Source organism: Schistocerca cancellata, chromosome 6 (genome assembly GCF_023864275.1).
Source record: "Schistocerca cancellata isolate TAMUIC-IGC-003103 chromosome 6, iqSchCanc2.1, whole genome shotgun sequence".
Taxonomy (NCBI): Eukaryota; Metazoa; Arthropoda; class Insecta; order Orthoptera; family Acrididae; genus Schistocerca; species Schistocerca cancellata.
Genome location: NC_064631.1, coordinates 291,433,083 through 291,455,617, shown reverse-complemented (window position 1 = coordinate 291,455,617; position 22,535 = coordinate 291,433,083). Strand labels below are relative to the sequence as shown.

Genomic DNA, 22,535 nt, shown 5'->3' with positions numbered 1-22,535 from the left:
TTATCCAAGGATTTCTACTAGCCCTCGTCTTTTTACCTACTTGACCCTCTGCTGCGTTCACTACTTCATCCCTCAAAGCTACCCATTCTTCTTCTACTGTATTTCTTTCCCCCATTCCTGTCAATTGTTCCCTTATGCTCTCCCTGAAACTCTGTACAACCTCTGGTTCTTTCAGTTTATCCAGGTCCCATCTCCTTAAATTCCCACCTTTTTGCAGTTTCTTCAGTTTTAATCTACAGGTCATAACCAATAGATTGTGGTCAGAATCTACATCTGCCCCAGGAAATGTCTTACAATTTAAAACCTGGTTCCTAAATCTCTGTCTTACCATTATATAATCTATCTGATACCTTTTAGTATCTCCAGGGTTCTTCCATGTATACAACCTTCTATCATGATTCTTAACCCAAGTGTTAGCTATGATTAAGTTGTGCTCTGTGCAAAATTCTACCAGGCGGCTTCCTCTTTCATTTCTTAGCCCCAACCCATAGTCACCTACTACGTTTCCTTCTCTCCCTTTTCCTACACTCTAATTCCAGTAACCCATGACTATTAAATTTTCGTCTCCCTTCACTATCTGAATAATTTCTTTTATTTCATCATACATTTCTTCAATTTCTTCGTCATCTGCAGAGCTAGTTGGCATATAAACTTGTACTACTGTAGTAGGTATGGGCTTCGTATCTATCTTGGCCACAATAATGCGTTCACTATGCTGTTTGTAGTAGCTTACCTGCATTCCTATTTTCCTATTCATTATTAAACCTACTCCTGCATTACCCCTATTTGACTTTGTATTTATAGCCCTGTATTCGCCTGACCAGAAGTCTTGTTCCTCCTGCCACCGAACTTCACTAATTCCCACTATATCTAACTTTAACCTATCCATTTCCCTTTTTAAATTTTCTAACCTACCTGCCCGATTAAGGGATCTGACATTCCACGCTCCGATTCATAGAACGCCAGTTTTCTTTCTCCTGATAACGACATCCTCTTGAGTAGTCACTGCCCGGAGATCCGAATGGGGGACTGTTTTACCTCCGGAATATTTTACCCAAGAGGACGCCATCATCATTTAATCATACATAAAGCTGCATGCCCTCGGGAAAAATTACGGCCGTAATTTCCCCTTGCTTTCAGCCGTTCGCAGTACCAGCACAGCAATGCTGTTTTGGTTATTGTTACAAGGCCAGATCAGTCAATCATCCAGACTGTTGCCCTTGCAACTACAGAAAAGGCTGCTGCCCCTGTTCAGGAACCACACATTCGTCTGGCCTCTCAACAGATACCCCTCCGTTGTGGTTGTACCTACGGTACGGTTATCTGTATCGCTGAGGTACGCAAGCCTCCCCACCAACGGCAAGGTCCATGGTTCAGTGGAGGGGACTGTTCACCTATCTAGCATTATTTCATCACAAAAGCATTACTGTGGGGAAGGCACAGGATGACAGGTCACTATTCACTGACAAATTTTAAAAATGAAGTCATTCAGCAAAGCATGTTTTTTAACGAACATGTGCAGAACCTACAGTGAAGTGTTGTTTTACCTATTAGCATTTGCTACTGGATGATTTCACTGGTAATTTATTAAATTATAAGAGAAGGTACCAACAGCACTGATAAGCAGATCATTTAGTTTCCATAAAGACATTACAATACTCTAAACCATACGCTAGTGTGGGTAAGTTCATAAATATCAAATAAATGAATGCCAGTTTCAAAATATTATTTTTCATAATAAAAAGTAGGTAACATGCCATTTTGCAATACAAACCGTCAACTTATTCACACTGCAGAAATAATTCCAGCTAACAAGACACAGTTTGTCTCTATGTTCTTCATAGCGTTCCCCTACAAAACGCTGCAAATGTGGTTGATCCCATGTTCTAATGTCAGCTAACCGGCGTTCCACAAAATCCTGACGACTGCTGTAGAAGTATTCAGTTCCAAGGTCGAGTGGTGCTGTCTGATATGGTGACAGGAATGCATCCGGTACTGGTGTGTCATAAAGAATGTCCCAAAATAATAGTGCAAACAGTGAAGTGACCACACTACCTTCACAATGAAGACCTGAAACAGTAAACAAATGTTAAATATAATATTTTTTATACAAAGTTTTGTTGAAGATGCACCTAAAATTAATCACAGTAAATCACTTTGGTGTAGTCCTGATACTTTGACCAAATTGATACTGAAAATCCATACACAGCAAGTTACTCTCAAGTGTGCAATAACCAGGAGTCTCGGCTAATAAAAAATCCTTCCTAATCCCTAGAAACTGAAACTTTGGCCATTCCATACAACTTTCCCTGACCTTAAAAAGGTCATTATTTTTGAAACTGTACAGTTGTATGTTACTAGAATTCTTTAACATGTGTCGGATGATGAAACTGTGTGAACTTTATCAGACCAGTATTGCTCAGTATGTGTGCTGCTTCATGTGAGCAATCTCAGTTCACCGATACCACTTTGCTCAAAAGAAGTCTGAAACAAAACTTGGTTTACAGCACAATCCATTCCTATGCTACATCCGCTTCCAGCCCCATGAAGCATGTTGCACAGTAGCCTAACCAGAATTGATGACAGAGTGACAAGACCTGCATCTGCTGAAGCCTGCTGGCAGCAACAACTCGTCAATCATGGAGTGATGAGCTGATTCCTGAAATGGAAGTCTACAGTTCTCTTTGATGTCTCAAAACCAAGTGTCTTCTTCCACATCCCCCAAACAAGTACCTTTGTCTCTGTCCAGTAATCAAGTGCCTTCTAAAATTTTTACATTTTCTCTCTGCCCCAGAGTTTCCCACAAAAGGACTGTGCAAAGCTTCCTCCAATAATGGGAAGAAATGGCCCATGATTAACCAATGGAATTTTAAGAGACTGCATCCACAACCCCACTGAGCAGATAATTTATTTAGTCCCACAATAAGATGCTTTTCTGCATACGAAATTGTGATAATCTGAATCTGAATCCCCCATCTAGCAGCTATTTTGTAAGTCACCAATGAACTGCCTTTGCACGTTGTGAGAGAGTATCCATTGTCCATATGGACTAGTGTACAGGTGACACCGTACGTCAACAAGAGAAAGAAAAAAACTTTAACAATAACTGGCACATAACTTTCACATGTGAAAGCAGCAAGACAGTTATCTTTCATCCAGTATGGCTTCCTGGAGAGCCAGTCACTGAAAAACACACTAACAGGCTGTTCTTTGAGCAGAGATACTGGCTCATAAATTATTATTATTATTATTATTGTTTTATGTTCGTCAGATGCACAACACTGTTCCTCAAACTGTGATTTTTGAAAGAGTTCCCAGCTGTAGAGGATGAGGACTGCAGTTCTAAAGAACTTGGGTCGCATGCACGGCTGTCTGGTGCCACATTGGACACTGTATTGTGGCTGGCAAGTTCTACCCACTGAACAGAGGAATGGCTGCTCGGGCAGCCATTCCTAGAATTTGACCCATCCCCCAAGGAACACTCCTGCTGCCTGCACGGCTGTCTTCGCTGCCTGCTATATGGCTCACCCCCTCCTCTGTGGAGTTGTGCAACTCATTAAAGATGCAGCTAAATAGATAGATGGAAAAAGAGAAATGACATGGGTGTTACATCTACATCTGCTCTCTGCAAACCACTATAAGGTGCATGGTAGAGGGTACGTCACACTTTACCAGTTATTAGTGTTTCTTCCTGTTCCATTCATGTAAGCAGCATAGGAAGAATGATTATTTGAATGTATCTGTGCTTGCAGTAATTATTCTGATCTCCTCACAATCCCTATGTGACTGATATGTAGGGGGTTGCAGTATATTCCTAGAGTAATCATTTAAAGCTGATTCTTGAAACTTTGTTAATAGGCTTTCTCCATATGTTCAATACCCCTGTTAGTCCCATCTGGTACGGGTCCGACACACTTGAGCAATATTCTAGAATGAGTCGCACAAGTGATTTGTAAGAAATCTCCTTTGCAGACTGATTGCACTTCCCCAGTATTCTACCAGTAAACAGAAGTCCACCACCTGCTTTATCCATGACTGAACTTATGTGATCATTGCATTTCATATCCCTATGAAGTGTTACACCCAGATATTTGTATGAATTGGCCAACTCCAACAGTGACTCATTGATATTATAGTCATAGGATGCTACATTTTTTTGTTTTGTGAAGTGCAAAATTTTACATTTAAAGTAAGAGCCAATCTCTGCACCAGTTTCAAATCTTATCAAGAACTGTCTGAATATTATGCAGCTTCTTGCAGGTAGTACTTCATTACAGATCACTGCATCATCTGCAAAAAGGATGATTTTACTATTAATATTGTCTGCAAGGTCATTTATATACAACATTAACAGCAAGGGTCATACCACACTTCCCTGGGGCACACCCGAAGTCACTTCTATATCTGACAATGACTCTCCATCCAAGATAACATGCTGTGAACTCCCACCAAAAAGTCCTCAATCCACTCACAAATTTCACTCGATACCATATATAATCGTACTTTTGACAATAAGTGTAGGTGTGGTACTGAGTCAAATACCATTTGGAAATCGAGAAATACAGCATCTACCTGACTGCCTTGATCCAAAACTTTCAGTATGTCATGTGAGAAAAGTGTAAGCTGGTTATCACATGACTGATGTTTTCAAAATCAATGCCGGTTGGCAATGAGGAGATCATTCTGTTCAAGATAACTCAATACAACAAATCAATGTCAAGAATATTGGATGATAGTTCTGTAGATGGCTTCTATTGCCCTTCTTGTAGTGGGTGTGACTTGTGCCTTTCTCAAAGAACTGGGCATGGCTTTTTGTTTGAGGTTTCTACAATAGATTGTATTTAGAAGAGGGGCTAACTCAAGTGCAAATTCAATATAGAATTTGACATAGATTCCATAAAGTCCTGGGAGCTTTCTCCAATTTTAACTTAACAATTTCAACTGTTTCTCAACACCACTGACGCTAATACTTATTTCATTCATCTTTTCAGTGGTACGAGGATTAAATGGAGCAATTCTCCTGGGTCTTCCATTATAAAGGAATATTTGAAAATTGAGTTAAATATTTCAGCTTTTGCTTTGCTACCCTCAATTTCAGTTCCTGTCTCATTCACTAGAGACTGGACACTATCTTTGGTGCCAGTTACAGCCTCTACATACAACCACAATCTTTTTAGGTTCTGTGAAAGATCACTTGAGAATATTGTGCTAAGGTAGTCATTGAAGGCATCATGCATTGCTCTCTTGACAGCCAAATACGTTCCATTCAGCATCTCTCCATCTATAGCCTTACGCTTTGTTTTACACCTGTTATGCTGTAATCTCTGTTTCTTTAGAGGTTTTTTTACAGTGAATGTATACCGTGGAGGTTCCCTCCCATTATAAACTATTCTACTGGGTACATATCTGTCCAGTGCATGGTCAACTATTCTTTTAAACTTGAGCCAGAGTTCCTCTACATGTTCCTGCCCTGTGCTGAAAGTTTCAAGTTCCTCAATGAGATATGACACTACTGATTTTTTATCTAGGTTACTGAACATATATATCAGTATGTTCACCCCTGATACTAAGTCTTGCCCAAACAGTCTCACATGCAGCTTCAGTTCCAACCTCAGTGGATTTGAGTTTCTTGTCTACTGTGACAAATACACTACCTTTATTTCCCATTTGCCCATCATTTCGATATACACACATTTTCCTTAAAAATCTCACTGCTATCAATTTCAGATCACGTAACTAATGAGGAGGTATTGAATAGGATTGGGGAGAAGAGAGGTTTGTGGCACAACTTGACTAGAAGAAGGGATCGGTTGGTAGGACATGTTCTGAGGCATCGAGGGATCACAAATTTAGCATTGGAGGGCAGCGTGGAGGGTAAAAATCGTAGAGGGAGACCAAGAGATGAATACACTAAACAGATTCAGAAGGATGTAGGTTGCAGTAGGTACTGGGAGATGAAGAAGCTTGCACAGGATAGAGTAGCATGGAGAGCTGCATCAAACCAGTCTCAGGACTGAAGACCACAACAACAACAACAACAACAACATCAATTTCAGATTTCAACCACCTTTCTGTACCTAGTATTATCTGAGTTTCATTGCTTTCTATGGGTGCTTCAAACTCTGGCACTTAGTTGTGAATGCTTCAGCAGTTTTCTATTAAGATTTTAATACTCTCAGCCTTGGGAGGCATTTCTTTCGATCTTACACTGATACTTCTGTGTTTCCTACAGCCATCGTTATCTGGACTGGATGTTAGCGGCCTGGTCTTCACAATCATTGATGTTACTCATGGCCTTGACAAACATATCTCAGTGAATCAGTACAATCATCATATGAATTTCTAAGTTGGTACAATAGCAGTGAAATCTGAAACATACCAGCCCAACACTATGATGATGTGTTTCAAACTTTATACATTCAAAGTTGTGCTAATAAGAAAACGTTTGTTTCAATTAGTACTATTATAAATGGTTAGAAACATGTTAAAAACATTTAACAATTTTTTGATTTAATTAATGTAATACTGACAATAATCAAGTTCAGTACCTGCAACTGTTGTTGCATTATGTAATGTGATGTGACAGTTGGAATTAGGCTGTGTGTAGTACAGTGTTATTATGTAAAAATCAATGTATTTTATTGAATTTGGTCAATATAGTGAAAATGAATTCTACAGTCATGTGTACATGATTTCTGTTCCTACATGCATAATGGATTCAATTACGAAAACTGCCCTGCAATGAAGCAACAACGATGAGAATCTAAGGTAAGTAGTATTCTACAGTAAATTGTTCTAAAATTGTGCAGTAATTTCAAAGGTCAGTCAAAATCAAAAGACAGGAAGAACTTACTATTTTTATATAAATTTAAAAACTGCAAAAGATTTATTATAAACTTTCTCAGGATCTATGAATCTGAGGCAATGTGGTAATTCATATTTATTGCTCTATTTTTTAATTTTGTTTCTAACTTGTAATTGGTCTAGTGTGCTTGTTCCTTTACATGATTAAAATCTAACATTTTTCGTAAATGGTTGGTGATAATTATAGTAAATATTTTGTACATTGTCTGTGTCCTTTCCAGTGTAGTAGAATAATTACATAAATATTCCACTTTTGAGGAATGGTTTTCTTCAGTGGACATTTTGTAAATTGTTCCTTCTGTAATACAATCCTTAAGCTTTTCTACTGAAACACCTTCATTTCCACACGGTTTTCCTTTTTTCATTCCCTGCATAACTTCATGTAGCTCATTTGGCATTGTTTCCTGAATGTTATTATTTTCATTTTTCATTATCTGTATTTCTGATTCCTCTCTTGAACTACACATACATTTAAAGCAACCTTTGAATGCATGTACAATTTTTGATAAACCGCCTTATTTTTGCATCAACTTACATGTAACCTGTCTCACGAGTTTGTTTCTGCTTTGCTTTGTGTATCTTTTTCTTCATATATGAAAGATCTATGATCATTCTAAATCCAAAAGTGGTTTAGGACTGTCACATCCCATACATTTTCTCTCTTGTTTGATATACCATATCCAATTTAATTTTTAGGTCCTTGCTAAGTTCATTTTCTATTGTTTTTCTTCTGTAACAATGTCTTTAGATATGACATGTTGTCACACAAACTGTACATATGAATCCTAAGTTTGTCATTGATTAATCATTTAATTTTTTACTTGCTTTCACTTAAAAACATCCCAATTATCATCTGATAGTGGGATTTACTGTCATTTATGAGCTTCTTAACTCTTTGTAGATGTCTTTCAGCTCATCATCAGTTTGTGGGCATGCTAGTACATAGATTTGAATCATTTCATGTAATACTTTTTGTTGATTTTTAAAATAAGTCTTGTTATACTGCCAAGATTCCTTCTGTTGTGTCTAGACAAGACAGTCTAGACACAAGGTGAGGTTACCGAAAGGGCACGCGTCAACTCACGCCGACTGGCGTGAAGTCTGGAACAGGATACGTAATTAATGTTATAAAGAAAAGTACGTATCGTCTGTTTACTTAACTTTAATTCATCCTTGTGGTACATCGCTCTCGACTATACAAATGAGACTCTCTCCAGATATGGTTAATGGCGCCTTGCTAGGTCGTAGCCATGGACTTAGCTGAAGGCTATTCTAACTGTCTCTCGGCAAATGAGAGAAAGGCTTCGTCAGTGTAGTCGCTAGCAAAGTCATCGTACAACTGGGGCGAGTGCTACTCCGTCTCTCTAGACCTGCCGTGTGGTGACGCTAGGTCTACAATTACTGACAGTGGCGACACGCGGGTCCAACATGTACTAACGGACTGCGGCCGATTTAAAGCTACCACCTAGCAAGTGTGGTGTCTGGCGGTGACACCACACATTCAATACCTATAACATTGTTTTTAATTTTCTTGTTTACTATGAAACATATATCTGAATTTCTTGTCTGCCCTGGTTACCTGAAATAAAAAAAGGGTTATGATTTTCATTAACTATGGTCTTCATTTTTTGGTCATCCTTATGAAAACCATACTATATCCCATCTGCTCTTATTTAACTCCTCTTCCAATTATCTTTGGATCCTAAAGTGTCCCAGTTTATTGTCCCACTTGGTAACTTAGAGGGTAAGGGCCAGATTATGAATCCAAAGGACTGGGATGGGATCCTTCATCAGTTCTTTGAATGTGACAAGGATCATTCAGAAATTAAGTTTCTCTGTTCTTTTTTAAGTAAACATATTCAGCCAGAAATATGACATATGTGCTATGATGTTACAATCGTGATGGCTGGACAAATCTCAGCTGTTGACAGTAGTGATGCAGCATTGGCTGATAATTGTGGCTCTTATTCTTTCTTTTATCTCTATGAGGTTCAGCCTGTGACAAAGTTTCTTAATGTACAAAACATAGTGCTAATTTAAATTCATTGTCAGCTGTGTTAAATTCACAGTTAGCTGTGTCAGTTGTATGGGCTGAAAGTCACGAGCAAAAAAATGGTGCACTGCTAGTGTAGGTAATTTTCTGAAGGTCTTCCAAGTAGTGTCCATATTGAAAAGGGCTGCAGGTAACTACCTCTCATCATTCACAACCTTGTGGAGCTGATGTGGCAACACGTTATGGAGGACCACCACTCCACAGTTCCAAATTTCAGCAGCTCTAGTCGATAACATTATTTAACAGTTTTTGAGTCCTATATGACTCGACATGCATTCTAGACTTTTCTAAGGGGTTGCAGACACTGAGTAACTACACAAGAAGTTTTGTGGGCTGGTGAGCATCCCACTAGTATTTGTTTCTCAAAAAGCGGTAAGCTAGGTAACTTATGGACAATAAGTGTGGATTAAGGGAATCTAACATGATAGATAAAAATATTCAATCCAAATGCTATATCACACATTGCACGTTGTGATTACATACTGCATTTGAATGAGAACTGTACCAACAAAAATAATTTCTTCATCTTCTTAGGTACTCATATACTGAGTAGCATATCAGGCAAGAACACCTGCCAAGTTTTCAGCTTCCTCCCAGTTCATGTCCAGGCATTGAAGATCCTTAGCAAAAGTTCATCTCATGATGTTACAACATCCTCCTCTAGGTCCGTATCCATTGACTGGTTTTCACAATAGTACTGATTTGGGGATTCCTCCACCTTTCACGCATAGAACATGCTCTGCAAGCTTCAGTCTTCTTTCGGCAATGCTTTTGGGCAGACTGTGGAGAGCACTACCTCTCAGCACTTCAACATCTGAAAAATGGTTGCAACAGCTGATTTTCAAAATTCACTTCAAGAATATTTGGTGAAAAACAATGAGCCTGAGTGCTGATTTTACTGACTTTTCTGCTCTCACATGTGTATACGGCCATTGGTAGGATGATATACACTATGTGATCAAAAGTATCTGCACACCTGGCTGAAAATGATTTACAAGTTCATGGGGCCCTCCATCGGTAATGCTGGAATTCAATATGGTGTTGGCCACCCTTAGCCTTGATGACAACTTCCACTCTCACAGGCATACACTCAATCAGGTGCTGGAAGGTTTCTTGGGGAATGGCAGCCCATTCTTCACAGAGTGCTGCACTCAGGAGAGTTATCAATGTCGGTTGGTGTGGCCTGGCATGAAGTTGGCATTACAAAACATCTCAAAGGTGTTCTATAGGATTTAGGTCAGAAATCTGTGCAGGCCAGTCCATTAAAGGGATGTTATCATCATGTAAGCACTCCACCACAGGCTGTGCATCATGAACAGGTGCTCAATCATGTTGAAAGATGTAATCACCATCCCTGAATTGCTCTTCAGCAGTGGGAAGCAAGAAGGTGCTTAAAACATCAATGTAGGACTGTGATGTGATAGTGCCACGCAAAACAACAAGGGGTGCAAGCCCCCTCCATGAGAAACACGACCACACCATAACACCACTGCCTACGAATTTTACTGTTGGCACTACACACACTTTTTTAGACAACATAATTGTATGGAGATAAACAGTGATTAATTTCCTTATAATCAATTATTCAAAATGACAGTCACAATCACATTATTTATTTTGCCACCAACCAGTTTCAACCCGCGATGGGGTCATCTTCAGAGCAATTTACACCATTTGGTCGCTCACTGGAGTCGTCAGCCTGCCTGTGCACGGTTGGTGTGGAGAGCTGAATTCTAGACATTGTTCTACTAAATTTTGCAGAACAAGTATTTGTTCAGAGCAGGAACTCCACTTCAAAAGCAAGTTTGTTCCCTTTATAGTTGACAGTTTGCTACTTCTTGTATCCGTTTTAGCATAACGAGTAAAAAGACTTTGCCTGGTACCAAGAGGAGCTTCGTAGCTTTCCAAATAGTAAACTTTGTCAGATTTTCTTTCTTTGATTGTTTATTAGTAAAGCCATGCCTCCAGTCTTCTGAAACTGCCTAATTTGCCAATAGGAACTGCACAGTTTAGTATGGTGATGAAAAAGCCCAGACCTCCATATGCCAGAATTTTGGCCGATATTTAATCTAAGCTAACGGATTTATTATTTCTAAATGTTGTGATTGCTGCATGTACCTCTGCTTCTGTGATTTCACCTGTTTCTTCCATAAGATTTTTTGCATTTTTAAGTTGTAAGCATTCAGTTCTTAGCAGTGGTTTTAAGGTTTCTTTGAAGTGCTTCACCCATTGAGCTGCTTGCTAGCCTTTTGTGAACATCCCTTATGGGACCATTAAAAAAAATTGGGCTCCTATAAGTTCTTGAACAATATGATATTTGTATAACGCCCTGGTGTCATTTCAAGAGGTAGCATTTTGCATTTGTCTACCTTTCTGTTCAAACCATTCTTCTATATTGGCTCTTCAACTGCTTTTGACACAGCAATGTATTTTGATATTTTCATGTAGCTACTTGAAGCTCTTCTTGATCTTAGGTTGTTCCTGCTGTTTCTTTACCATTTTGCTTTCATGTATCAGATGCCAATCTAGAATCTGTAGCTCTTCCTGTATATCTGCTGTTGTTCAATCATGCCTTACAATTTCCCTGAATTTAAATCGTTGTGTTTCAACACTGTCAGGAAGATTTTGAAATGTCTAGAACCTATTTTTAAGGGTGATTACAAATGAATTTTCTATTTTGTTGTCTTTTAGCTTTGTCACATTAAACTGTCACTTAGGTTGTCAGTGTTGCTGCAATTGGAACTTGAAAGTCAAGTCTGTTCAGACCAAGATGTGGTTTGATCCAGTATCTGCGGCACAATGGGTTCACATATCTCACAAAGGTGGCCATCAATTATTTATATAAACATAATCAATACCATAAAAAACAAATTATGTACCAGTAACAATATACTACAGTGAGTAAAGAATTAACATAAAAAAGCTTTAATTTATACCTTCTGTATATCCTTCTGTTCGGTAGTGGGCAATGGCAATTTCTTCCACAGAGGAAAAATGTTTTTCATTGGTTGTATGGTCATCTCTTATGTAAATTCCCTTATAACCACGTTGGCTGCATAGATAAAACCAACAAGTTTCATAAAAATTATTATTTACAGATATATGTTAGAATTATGTCTGTCATATTCTGGGCTAATTCTAAAAGATGAATTTTTGAAAATGAAGAGTGAAGTAAGGCTTTTTATAAAGTTCACATGAAAAGTAAGTTTCCTTGTGCAATTCAATCTTGTTCAACTGATTTGACACTCAATAATTTTCTTAGCTAGTTTATGGAAATTTTTTTAGATTACATTTTAGTCAAATAAAATCAATCCTATCAATTAATTTATAAATAAATGTTGTTTGAACGTTCTCAAAGTCACTTTTACTCACAAGGGAACCTCCCCATCGCACCCCCCTCAGATTTAGTTATAAGTTGGCACAGTGGATAGGCCTTGAAAAACTGAACACAGATCAATCGAGAGAACAAGAAGAAGTTGTGGGGAACTATGAAAAAATAAGCAAAATATACAAACTGAGTAGTCCATGCACAAGATAGGCAACATGAAGGAGAGTATAATCTCAGGAGCGCCGTGGTCCCGTTGTTAGCATGAGCAGGTGCGGAATGAGAGGTCCTTGGTTCAAGTCCTCCCTCGAGTGAAAAATTTAACTTTTTATTTTCAGTTTATGTGACAAACTCTTATGTTTTCATCACTTTTTGGGAGTGGTTATCACATCCACAAGAAAACCTAAATCGCGCAAGGTAGAAGAATCTTTTTACCCATTCGCCAGGTGTACAAGTTAGGTGGGTCGACAACATATTCCTGTCATGTGACGGTCACCAGTGTCTTATAGAATATATCAACGTGTTTTCCCGTGGAGGAATCGGTTGACCTATGACCTTTTGATCAAATGTTTTCGGTTCCCATTGGAGAGGCACGTCCTTTCGTTTACTAATAGCATGGTTTTGGGGTGTGGTTGCAAAACACATACACTAAACTTATTACAGTGAACAGAGACGTCAATGAACGAACGGACAGATCATAACTTTACAAAAATAAAGAAAGTAAAATTTTCGCTTGAGGGAGGACTTGAACCAAGGACCTCTCGCTCCGCAGCTGCTCACGCTAACCACGGCCCTCCTGAACTCTTACATTATCCTTAATGTTGCCTATCTTGCGCATGGACTACTCAGTTTGTATATTTTGCTTATTTTTTTCATAGTTCCATACAACTTCTTCCTGTTTTCTCGATTGATCTGTGTTCAGTTTTTCAAGGCCTATCCACTGTGCCAACTTAAAACTAAATCTGATGGGGGTGCGATGGGGAGGTTCCCTTGTCAGTCATAAAGAGTTCACTTGATTGTGAATGAATCTGAGGTATTATAATTTGTATGCAATGTGTTTTAGACCTTTATATACACTGCACAACAGCTGTGAAAGATTTTATTGTATCTTTCTCTGCCTGTAATAGCAATACGAAAGCTTGTACAAATGTCTGCTTGTCTGTACACTTCCCATATACTCCACAGTCCCCATATTCTCTACTCCTTGCTTTAATTCCATCGCTAAATGATCGTGGGTTGAGAGGCAATACCTCAGATACTCACAGAGATATTGTTTGTTTTGATTCATTAAGAAGTACAAAAGCTCATTGGACAAAATATCTGTCTCCGTATGCAACATTTCCACAAGACTTGGTAACAACTGCAAGTTGCTGTTTTGTGGGTTGAATATAGTTCTGGATAGGCGAGGCATCAATGTCCCTTCAATTGTGGAACAGAAAATATTGCATCTCAGTCAGAATATACAGGTGTCACCTCCAACTTTTGTACAATGTTTCTGGATATCTCAATATTTTTAAAGGAGTACTAATCGAGAGCTGTGTCAAACCAGTCTTTGGCCTTAAGACCACAACAACAACAATCCTAGGATTTTGAAGGCCACATCAGATGAGTGATCTCTAGTAAATGAGCCTCATGCCAGTCAGTCCACTAGATGGTAGCACTGCAAAATAAGGCACTTAATGTTACAGTACTGATAGAAATGGCTGGTAAATAGCAAATCGTCGTTCGCCATCAGCTTCATGTAGCTATACTGATTAAAAGTTTTGTCTCACCTCAAAAAACCCATTTCCTCATAAGAACCTAAGCTGTTCCCAGGACATCCTGTACCATCTCTTGATTTGCACTGTCCATCATCTCGGAACATTTACGGTGGTCTGCAACGAATGAAAGAGGATACTATTTACAACATGCAGACTCCTTCACAGGCCACTATTTCGTCATCCCCCTCTCCATCCCCCATGTTGAGGGCAACAGTCAGCAACTGCCTATTGTAAGCAATCCTGCTCCAAACACCCATACAATGTAGCAGTTCCTGTCTCATAGCAAAGTCATTTTTAGTCGTAAGCTAGGATACATGTCCATGGGCCCAGTTCATTGTGATTATGATGTTGTTGTAGTCATTGATCTTACGACAAATTCGATTCAGCTCTCACATTAATCTATCTTGCAAAAGCATTTTTCATATACACTCCTGGAAATGGAAAAAAGAACACATTGACACCGGTGTGTCAGACCCACCATACTTGCTCCGGACACTGCGAGAGGGCTGTACAAGCAATGATCACACGCACGGCACAGCGGACACACCAGGAACCGCGGTGTTGGCCGTCGAATGGCGCTAGCTGCGCAGCATTTGTGCACCGCCGCCGTCAGTGTCAGCCAGTTTGCCGTGGCATACGGAGCTCCATCGCAGTCTTTAACACTGGTAGCATGCCGCGACAGCGTGGACGTGAACCGTATGTGCAGTTGACGGACTTTGAGCGACGGCGTATAGTGGCCATGCGGGAGGCCGGGTGGACGTACCGCCGAATTGCTCAACACGTGGGGTGTGAGGTCTCCACAGTACATCGATGTTGTCGCCAGTGGTCGGCGGAAGGTGCACGTGCCCGTCGACCTAAGACCGGACCGCAGCGATGCACGGATGCACGCCAAGACCGTAGGATCCTACGCAGTGCCGTAGGGGACCGCACCGCCACTTCCCAGCAAATTAGGGACACTGTTGCTCCTGGGGTATCGGCGAGGACCATTCGCAACCGTCTCCATGAAGCTGGGCTACGGTCCCGCACACCGTTAGGCCGTCTTCCGCTCACGCCCCAACATTGTGCAGCCCGCCTCCAGTGGTGTCGCGACAGGCGTGAATGGAGGGACGAATGGAGACGTGTCGTCTTCAGCAATGAGAGTCGCTTCTGCCTTGGTGCCAATGATGGTCGTATGCGTGTTTGGCGCCGTGCAGGTGAGCGCCACAATCAGGACTGCATACGACCGAGGCACACAGGGCCAACACCCGGCATCATGGTGTGGGGAGCGATCTCCTACACTGGCCGTACACCACTGGTGATCGTCGAGGGGACACTGAATAGTGCACGGTACATCCAAACCGTCATCGAACCCATCGTTCTACCATTCCTAGACCGGCAAGGGAACTTGCTGTTCCAACAGGACAATGCACGTCCACATGTATCCCGTGCCACCCAACGTGCTCTAGAAGGTGTAAGTCAACTACCCTGGCCAGCAAGATCTCCGGATCTGTCCCCCATTGAGCATGTTTGGGACTGGATGAAGCGTCGTCTCACGCGGTCTGCACGTCCAGCACGAACGCTGGTCCAACTGAGGCGCCAGGTGGAAATGGCATGGCAAGCCGTTCCACAGGACTACATCCAGCATCTCTACGATCGTCTCCATGGGAGAATAGCAGCCTGCATTGCTGCGAAAGGTGGATATACACTGTACTAGTGCCGACATTGTGCATGCTCTGTTGCCTGTGTCTATGTGCCTGTGGTTCTGTCAGTGTGATCATGTGATGTATCTGGCCCCAGGAATGTGTCAATAAAGTTTCCCCTTCCTGGGACAATGAATTCACGGTGTTCTTATTTCAATTTCCAGGAGTGTATGTGCAACTACTGCATACTACATCCATTTGAACCTGCACACTGTATTCAAGCCTTCGTCTCTCTCTACAGATTTTCCATCTATGACAAAATTAATTTTCTTGATGCCTCACGAAGTGTTGTACCAACCAATCTCTTATTTATGTCAATCTGTCTGAGAAATCTCTTTCCTCCCAATTCACTTTGGCGTATCTTCATTAGTTACTCTATCTACCCATTTAATCTTTAGCACTCTTCTGTAATACCCCTTTTTAAAAGCTTGCACTCTCCTCTTATCTGCACTGTTTATCAGCCACATTTCATATGTGTGTTGGGGCTTATGGGGCTCAGCACGGAGGTTATCAGTGCCCTCAACCACATTTCATTTCCACGTAAAGTTATACTCCAACAAATAGTTTCAGTTAAGGCTTCCTAACACTTCAGTAACAACATATCTCTCTGTTTCAGGAAAGCTTTTCTTGATACATCCAGTCTATATTTTACATCCTCTTCATTTTCACTATCAATAGTTATTTTGGTGCCTCTTACAATTGAAATATATACAAGAGTATTTTGTTGACAACTGATACTGCTACTGCCAGTAAACACACAGAACAGTCTTTGACAATCCGTTCACAAAATATACTAATTATTTTCAGAAGAGCCTTCATTATTTCAAAAACTACCATCCTGTTTTGTCACTGTCCCACTGCCCTTGAGTCCCAGATTACAGATAGCAAACAAGGCAAGTGTTGGACAAATAAATATGGACAAACTGAACTCTAGTCTGTAGTTCACATGCATATGTCCACTGTTGTGCTGTTTTGCATACCACCTGTAGGTACCATAAGTTGATATTTGCTTTAATAAGCCAGATGACTAATTTGTCTGCTGGAGAACATGCAGCCTTGTTTGAAGTGATGCACACACAAACTGGAAAGGACTAGATTCATTCACCTCCCCTCAGTCATCACTTCCATTTGCCGATATAAGTCACTGTTTCACAATGAAAATTCAGTTTAATTAATTTTGACATAATTTTGATTGGAACCAAACAACTGATGTCAAAATGTCAATAAAACATAAGTGCTTATTTCCTATCCACAAGCTACTGGTGTTTTGACCATCATGAGACCTCTTCTTATAAATCTTAAAGGGTCTATAAGCAAAATAACAATATAAAAGACATAACAGAATTACAAAATGTCAAATATCTATGCTGCTAAAATTAAAGAATCTTACTACAAGCCTAACATGGCCACTGAGTATGATATCACTATGCTCATGTCATATAATTCCAATACTATCTTGCAAGTGATCACACCAACAGACCTGCAGCCTCTGTTTTGTAGATGTTCATTAATAGTTCATCTCAATTAAAATGCAGATGATCCTCAAAACAGTATTTACATACAGCACATGACCACGCAGGTTCCATAAAGTAATGTGGGGATGAATCTGAAGTATATCTTCAGCAGTGTAGATGTGAAAATATATATTGTAGCACATTGTACTGTGGCTTGTAGAGCACAAATGTGAATGTTCTGATGAGCATTCTGACTGTAGCTATAGCGTCAGTTTTTAGAGGTCAAGTACACATGGCCACAGTATTCAAACAATGAAAAAGAGTGACAAGAATAATAACTAAAAACAATAATTGGGCTCACTGTAAAAATCTGTTTATGAGCTGGCGATTCTAATATCACTGTTTCAGCACATTTACCAATTCATTATGAGCATTAATAATTGTTACAATAAGAGCTCTATTGATGACTGTAGTACCACTGTTCACGTTACGTCGCACTTCACTTAGCGTAGACCGGGACTGTGTCCTAGGCATGCCCGATGTTGACTGACTGCGCTCTGCCTGTCCTGCCGGAGTTGTTGTTGTTGTTACGCCGGCAGAGGGCGCGTCCGAATTCTCGCGTGCCCTCTGGTGGACGGGACTCTACTTGCGGCAACTACTGTCCATGACGCGCCGTGCCAATGTGCGCCTCCCGCGATCTTTCTGGTGGCTACTACACTCCTCCTCCTTCGGGGGGTGAAGCCACTGTGATCCACTGCGTCGAAAGGTGGAGCGTCGGGCAGGAGCGATGACCTCCACATCCATGGGATGGCCGGAGTCGAGGGAATCTGCCAACCCTCGAGCCGGAACCTTCGAATATGGCTGGAAATGACCCACACGAAGAGGCCCCCGTCGTCCCACAACCGGAGCCCGGGACAGAACGGGCGACAAGCTGTCGAACTCTGGATCCTGTTCCACCTCAGGAGGGGCAAGACCCAGTGGCGGGGACGAAGGGGAAGGGACGACCACAGGGGAACTAGCCCCCTGCAAAACCGGGCCGGCTAGGGGGGCCAGCTCTCGCTGGGGCAGCTCGAATGACGGCGATGCCGGTGCTGGAGCCACTGGAGGCTGCCAAGGCTGAGAACCATCACAGTGCGGCAGAGTCACAGCGGGGAGAGGAGGTAACGTCCCCTGTGAAACCAATACAGGTGCCGGCAATGGGGAAGCCGGTGTCCGAGAGGGCGGAGGGTGGGTGCCCGAACGTGGACGTAGCTGATTTTGGTGACGACGTACCACCCGGTCCCCCACCTGCAAGGTATAGAGCCGGCGGCCATGTCGGTGCAGGACCACCGCCGGTATCCAACGTGGATTGCGACCAAACCCACGGGCCCAGACTGACATACCCAGTGGAAAGCCAGGTACTCCGTTTCGGGAAGACGGGCGAGGACCAGGCTGGAGGAGGTGCAGCAGAGTCCTAGGTTGACACCCATGGAGGAGCTCTGCGGGGCTGCGGTCTCCCATTGGTGTGGTCCGGTATGCCGTCAAGAAAAACGTCAATGCTTCCTCTGCAGGAAATTCGTGCACATACTTTTTCATCTGCGTCTTAAAGGTGCGCACCATGCGCTCAGCTTCCCCATTCGATTGTGGATGGAAGGGGGGAGAGCAAACGTGCCGAATACCGAAGTGCCTACAAAAATCCTGGAAGGTCTGCGAAAGAAACTGCGGTCCATTGTCCGAGACCAGGGTGATTGGCAGACCTTCCACAGAAAAGATTTTTGCTAGTGCCTGGATTGCAACGTCTGAAGTGGTTGAGGAGCAGCGAATCACATATGGGAATCGGGAATAAGCATCAATGACAATGAGCCAAAAGCCATTGAGAAACGGCCCCGCAAAATCGATGTGAACACGTTCCCACGCCTGGGTTGCCGGCGGCCATGAAGAGAACGCTGCCCTGGGAGATGCTTGTTGGCTCGCACACTGGGAACAGGCGGCCACCAAGTGCTCAATTTCTCTGTCAATACCGGGCCAGTACACATGTCTGCGAGCCAAGGTTTTAGTACGGGAAACACCCCAGTGCCCCGCATGTAATAACTTGAGGACCTCCCGCCGTAAATTTGCAGGAACAACCACGCGAGGAGCTGTATCATCGGTAGCCAGAAGGAGAACTCCTTCCAAGACCGAGAGACGGTCTCGTAGAAGAAAATAATTACGAAGAGGGTCTGAGGCCCGGCCCGGAGGGCGGGACGACCACCCCTGCTGAATGAGGCGAACTACTTGCCGGAGAACCGGGTCAGCCGCTGTTTCCCTGGCGACTCGAGAACTAGTGATCGGGAAGCCATCAACCGCCTGGCGGGACGCCACATCCAAATGAAAACACATAATCTCCTCTCGATCAAATGTAGGGTCCGGGCCCACCGGAAGACGGGAAAGAGCGTCGGCGTTGGCATGCTGGCCTGTAGGGCGAAAACGAATGTCATAATGGTACTTAGAGAGGAACAAGGCCCAGCGCTGTAGTCTGTGGGCCGCCCTATCCGGAATCTGAGAGGCGGGGCCAAATAACGATATTAACGGCTTATGGTCAGTGATTAACTGAAACTTCGTGCCATACAAGAAAGGGTGAAACTTGGTAACAGCGTAGACAATGGCCAAAGCCTCTTTTTCCACCTGGGAGTAATGGGCCTGCGCGGGACTAAGCGTTTTCGACGCAAACGCCAGTGGTTGCTCGGAACCATCTGCGTTGCGATGGGCCAGGACCGCCCCCACCCCATACTGTGAAGCATCCGTAGCCAGGACTAACGGCTTATGGGGATCAAAAGTAGCCAAACAAGGGGCTGACGTGAGGAGGCCCTTCAACGAGGTGAACGCTCGCTCGCATGCCGGCGACCAATCAAAAGGAACACCCTTGTGCAGAAGGCAGTACAGGGGGTGGGCTATAGTGGAAGCCCTGGGAATGAACCGGTGGTAATAGGCTATCTTGCCTAAAAAAGCTTGTAACTCCTTCAGCGATGTGGGCCGAGGAAGGTTGACGATACCTTGGACCAAACTTCCTAGTGGCTGGATGCCATGCCGAGAGATGGTGTAGCCCACATACTCAATGGACGGTTGGAAGAAGGTTGACTTCTGCAGGTTGCAACGCAAGCCCACAGACCTGAATTTGAGAAAGAGGGTGCGAAGGTTGTGCAAGTGGTCCGTCGTGCTGCGGCCCGTGACAATTATGTCATCCAGGTAATTAATACAATGAGGGATTGTCGACGTGACATGCTCAAGATAACGCTGGAATATCGCCGGGGCACTGGATATTCCAAAAGCCAACCGCTGGTATTGGTAAAGGCCAAACGGGGTGTTGACGACTGCCAGCCGTTTGGAGTCCTCATCAAGTGGTATCTGATGATAAGCCTCTGACAGATCGATTTTCGAAAAATAGTGGCCTCCCGCCACGGCGGAGAACAATTCATCAGCACGAGGCAAAGGATAGGTGTCCACCACCAATTGGGAATTAATGGTGGCCTTAAAATCGCCACAAAGACGTAATTTTCCAGAGGGCTTCTTGACAATAATGAGGGGCGAAGCCCACTCACTGGAAGAAATGGGAAGAACGACCCCTAGGGCTGTCAGCCGGTCTAGCTCTTCCTTTACCTGAGGGCGGAGAGCCAAGGGGATCTGCCTCGCGCGTAGAAAACGCGGGCGAGCCGACGCCTTCAACGTTAAGTGAGCTTCAAAATCTGAAACACGCCCCAGGCCCTCCTCAAAAATGTCTGGAAAGTCTGAGATCAAAGATTCTAATGAGTGATAGGGAACGTCTTCGGAGACCAACTGTATGGTGTCAGCGATAGAAAAACCGAAAGCTTGAAAGGCATCCAGGCCAAAAAGGTTAGTGGAGCTCGCATCACTGACAACAATAAAAGTAATAGGCTGAGTGACTGATTTGTAAGTCACGTCGGTAGTGAATTGACCCAGTAGGGGAATGAACTGTTTACCATAACCGCGTAGACGCCGGTAAACTGGCGCCAACGGGGGCGATCCAAGGTCGGAATACGTTTGTGCATTCAACAACGAAACTGCCGCGCCCGTATCTACTTGCAGTTGTAACCGGCGAGACCGAACTGACACCTCGATAAAGAGTTTGCGTGCCGATGCGTCGGGAGCCTGGCCCGATGAAACTTCCTGAATGTCAACGTCCATGTCCTCTGTACTTGCTTCCTTCGATTCCTTTGAGGCTGAGCGGCAAACTTTAGCAATGTGACCGTTTTTATGACATTTGCGACAAATGGCCCAACGCTGGGGGCACTTTGACCGATCGTGATGTATATAGCACGACGCACAGGACGGCAACAGGGGCCGGCGGCCGGAATTCTGTTTACGCGCCGCGCGGGAGCGGCCGTAACGGCCGGATTGTACCGCTCGCACGTCGTCCACCCCGGACACAGTGGACGCGGCCGCGCCGCCCTGAACCTCCGCGACGTCGCACCACGCTTCCAGCTGTTGACCTGCTGCGTGAGAGACTTCATACGATTGAGCAATGAACAGGACTTCTTCGAGGGAAGGGTCTTCTAACTGCAGGGCCCGTTGCCGGACCTCCCTATCAGGGGCCGAATGAACAATGACGTCGCGTACCATAACATGGGCATATGACTCCCGCGACTGCTCCGTGACAAAATGACACTTGCGACTAAGACCGTGCAGGGTTGCGGCCCACGCCCGGTAAGACTGATGGGGCTGTTTCTTGCATTGATAGAACTCGACCCTAGCCGCCACAACATGCGTGCGGCGGCGATAATATGAAGACAGCAATGAACACAATGCGTCAAAAGACAAGGACGAGGGTTCCTGCAACGGCGCCAGCTGCCGCAAAACTTGATACAGCGAGGGAGATATCCAAGACAAGAAGAGAGCACGACATACCTCCGCATCGGCAACATGAAACGCCTGGAAATGCTGCCGAAGGCGATGTTCATATGCGTCCCAATCCTCCGCCGTCTCGTCATACGGGGGAAAGGGAGGAGGGAACGGCGCCGGAGTAGACGGCGGTGAGAGCAACGCCGGAAGCACTTGTTTCATGGTGGCCATGAGCTCCGTCTGCTGCGCAACCAAAACCCGCACCAAATCCTCCATGCCGTGGAGAAACTGCGAAACCGGAACAACGACGCAACACGTGAAAGAACGACCCTACTCGTCGCCAATTGTGTAGTAACACTGTTCACGTTACGTCGCACTTCACTTAGCGTAGACCGGGACTGTGTCCTAGGCATGCCCGATGTTGACTGACTGCGCTCTGCCTGTCCTGCCGGAGTTGTTGTTGTTGTTACGCCGGCAGAGGGCGCGTCCGAATTCTCGCGTGCCCTCTGGTGGACGGGACTCTACTTGCGGCAACTACTGTCCATGACGCGCCGTGCCAATGTGCGCCTCCCGCGATCTTTCTGG

The 22,535-nt window shown here is 43.5% G+C and overlaps 1 protein-coding gene across 1 annotated transcript in view; it reads right to left on the bottom strand.

Annotated features, from left to right (window-relative positions):
* LOC126088556 (fanconi-associated nuclease 1-like) overlaps positions 1–22,535 on the bottom strand; it is a 173,873-nt gene that overhangs the window by 28,209 nt on the left and 123,129 nt on the right. The window contains exons 11-12 of the mRNA XM_049906741.1: positions 11,854–11,969; positions 1,775–2,070 (exon numbers count right to left, since the gene is read on the bottom strand). Of these exons, the coding sequence (XP_049762698.1) occupies positions 1,775–2,070; positions 11,854–11,969 (412 nt within the window). The remainder of the gene's footprint in view (positions 1–1,774; positions 2,071–11,853; positions 11,970–22,535) is intronic.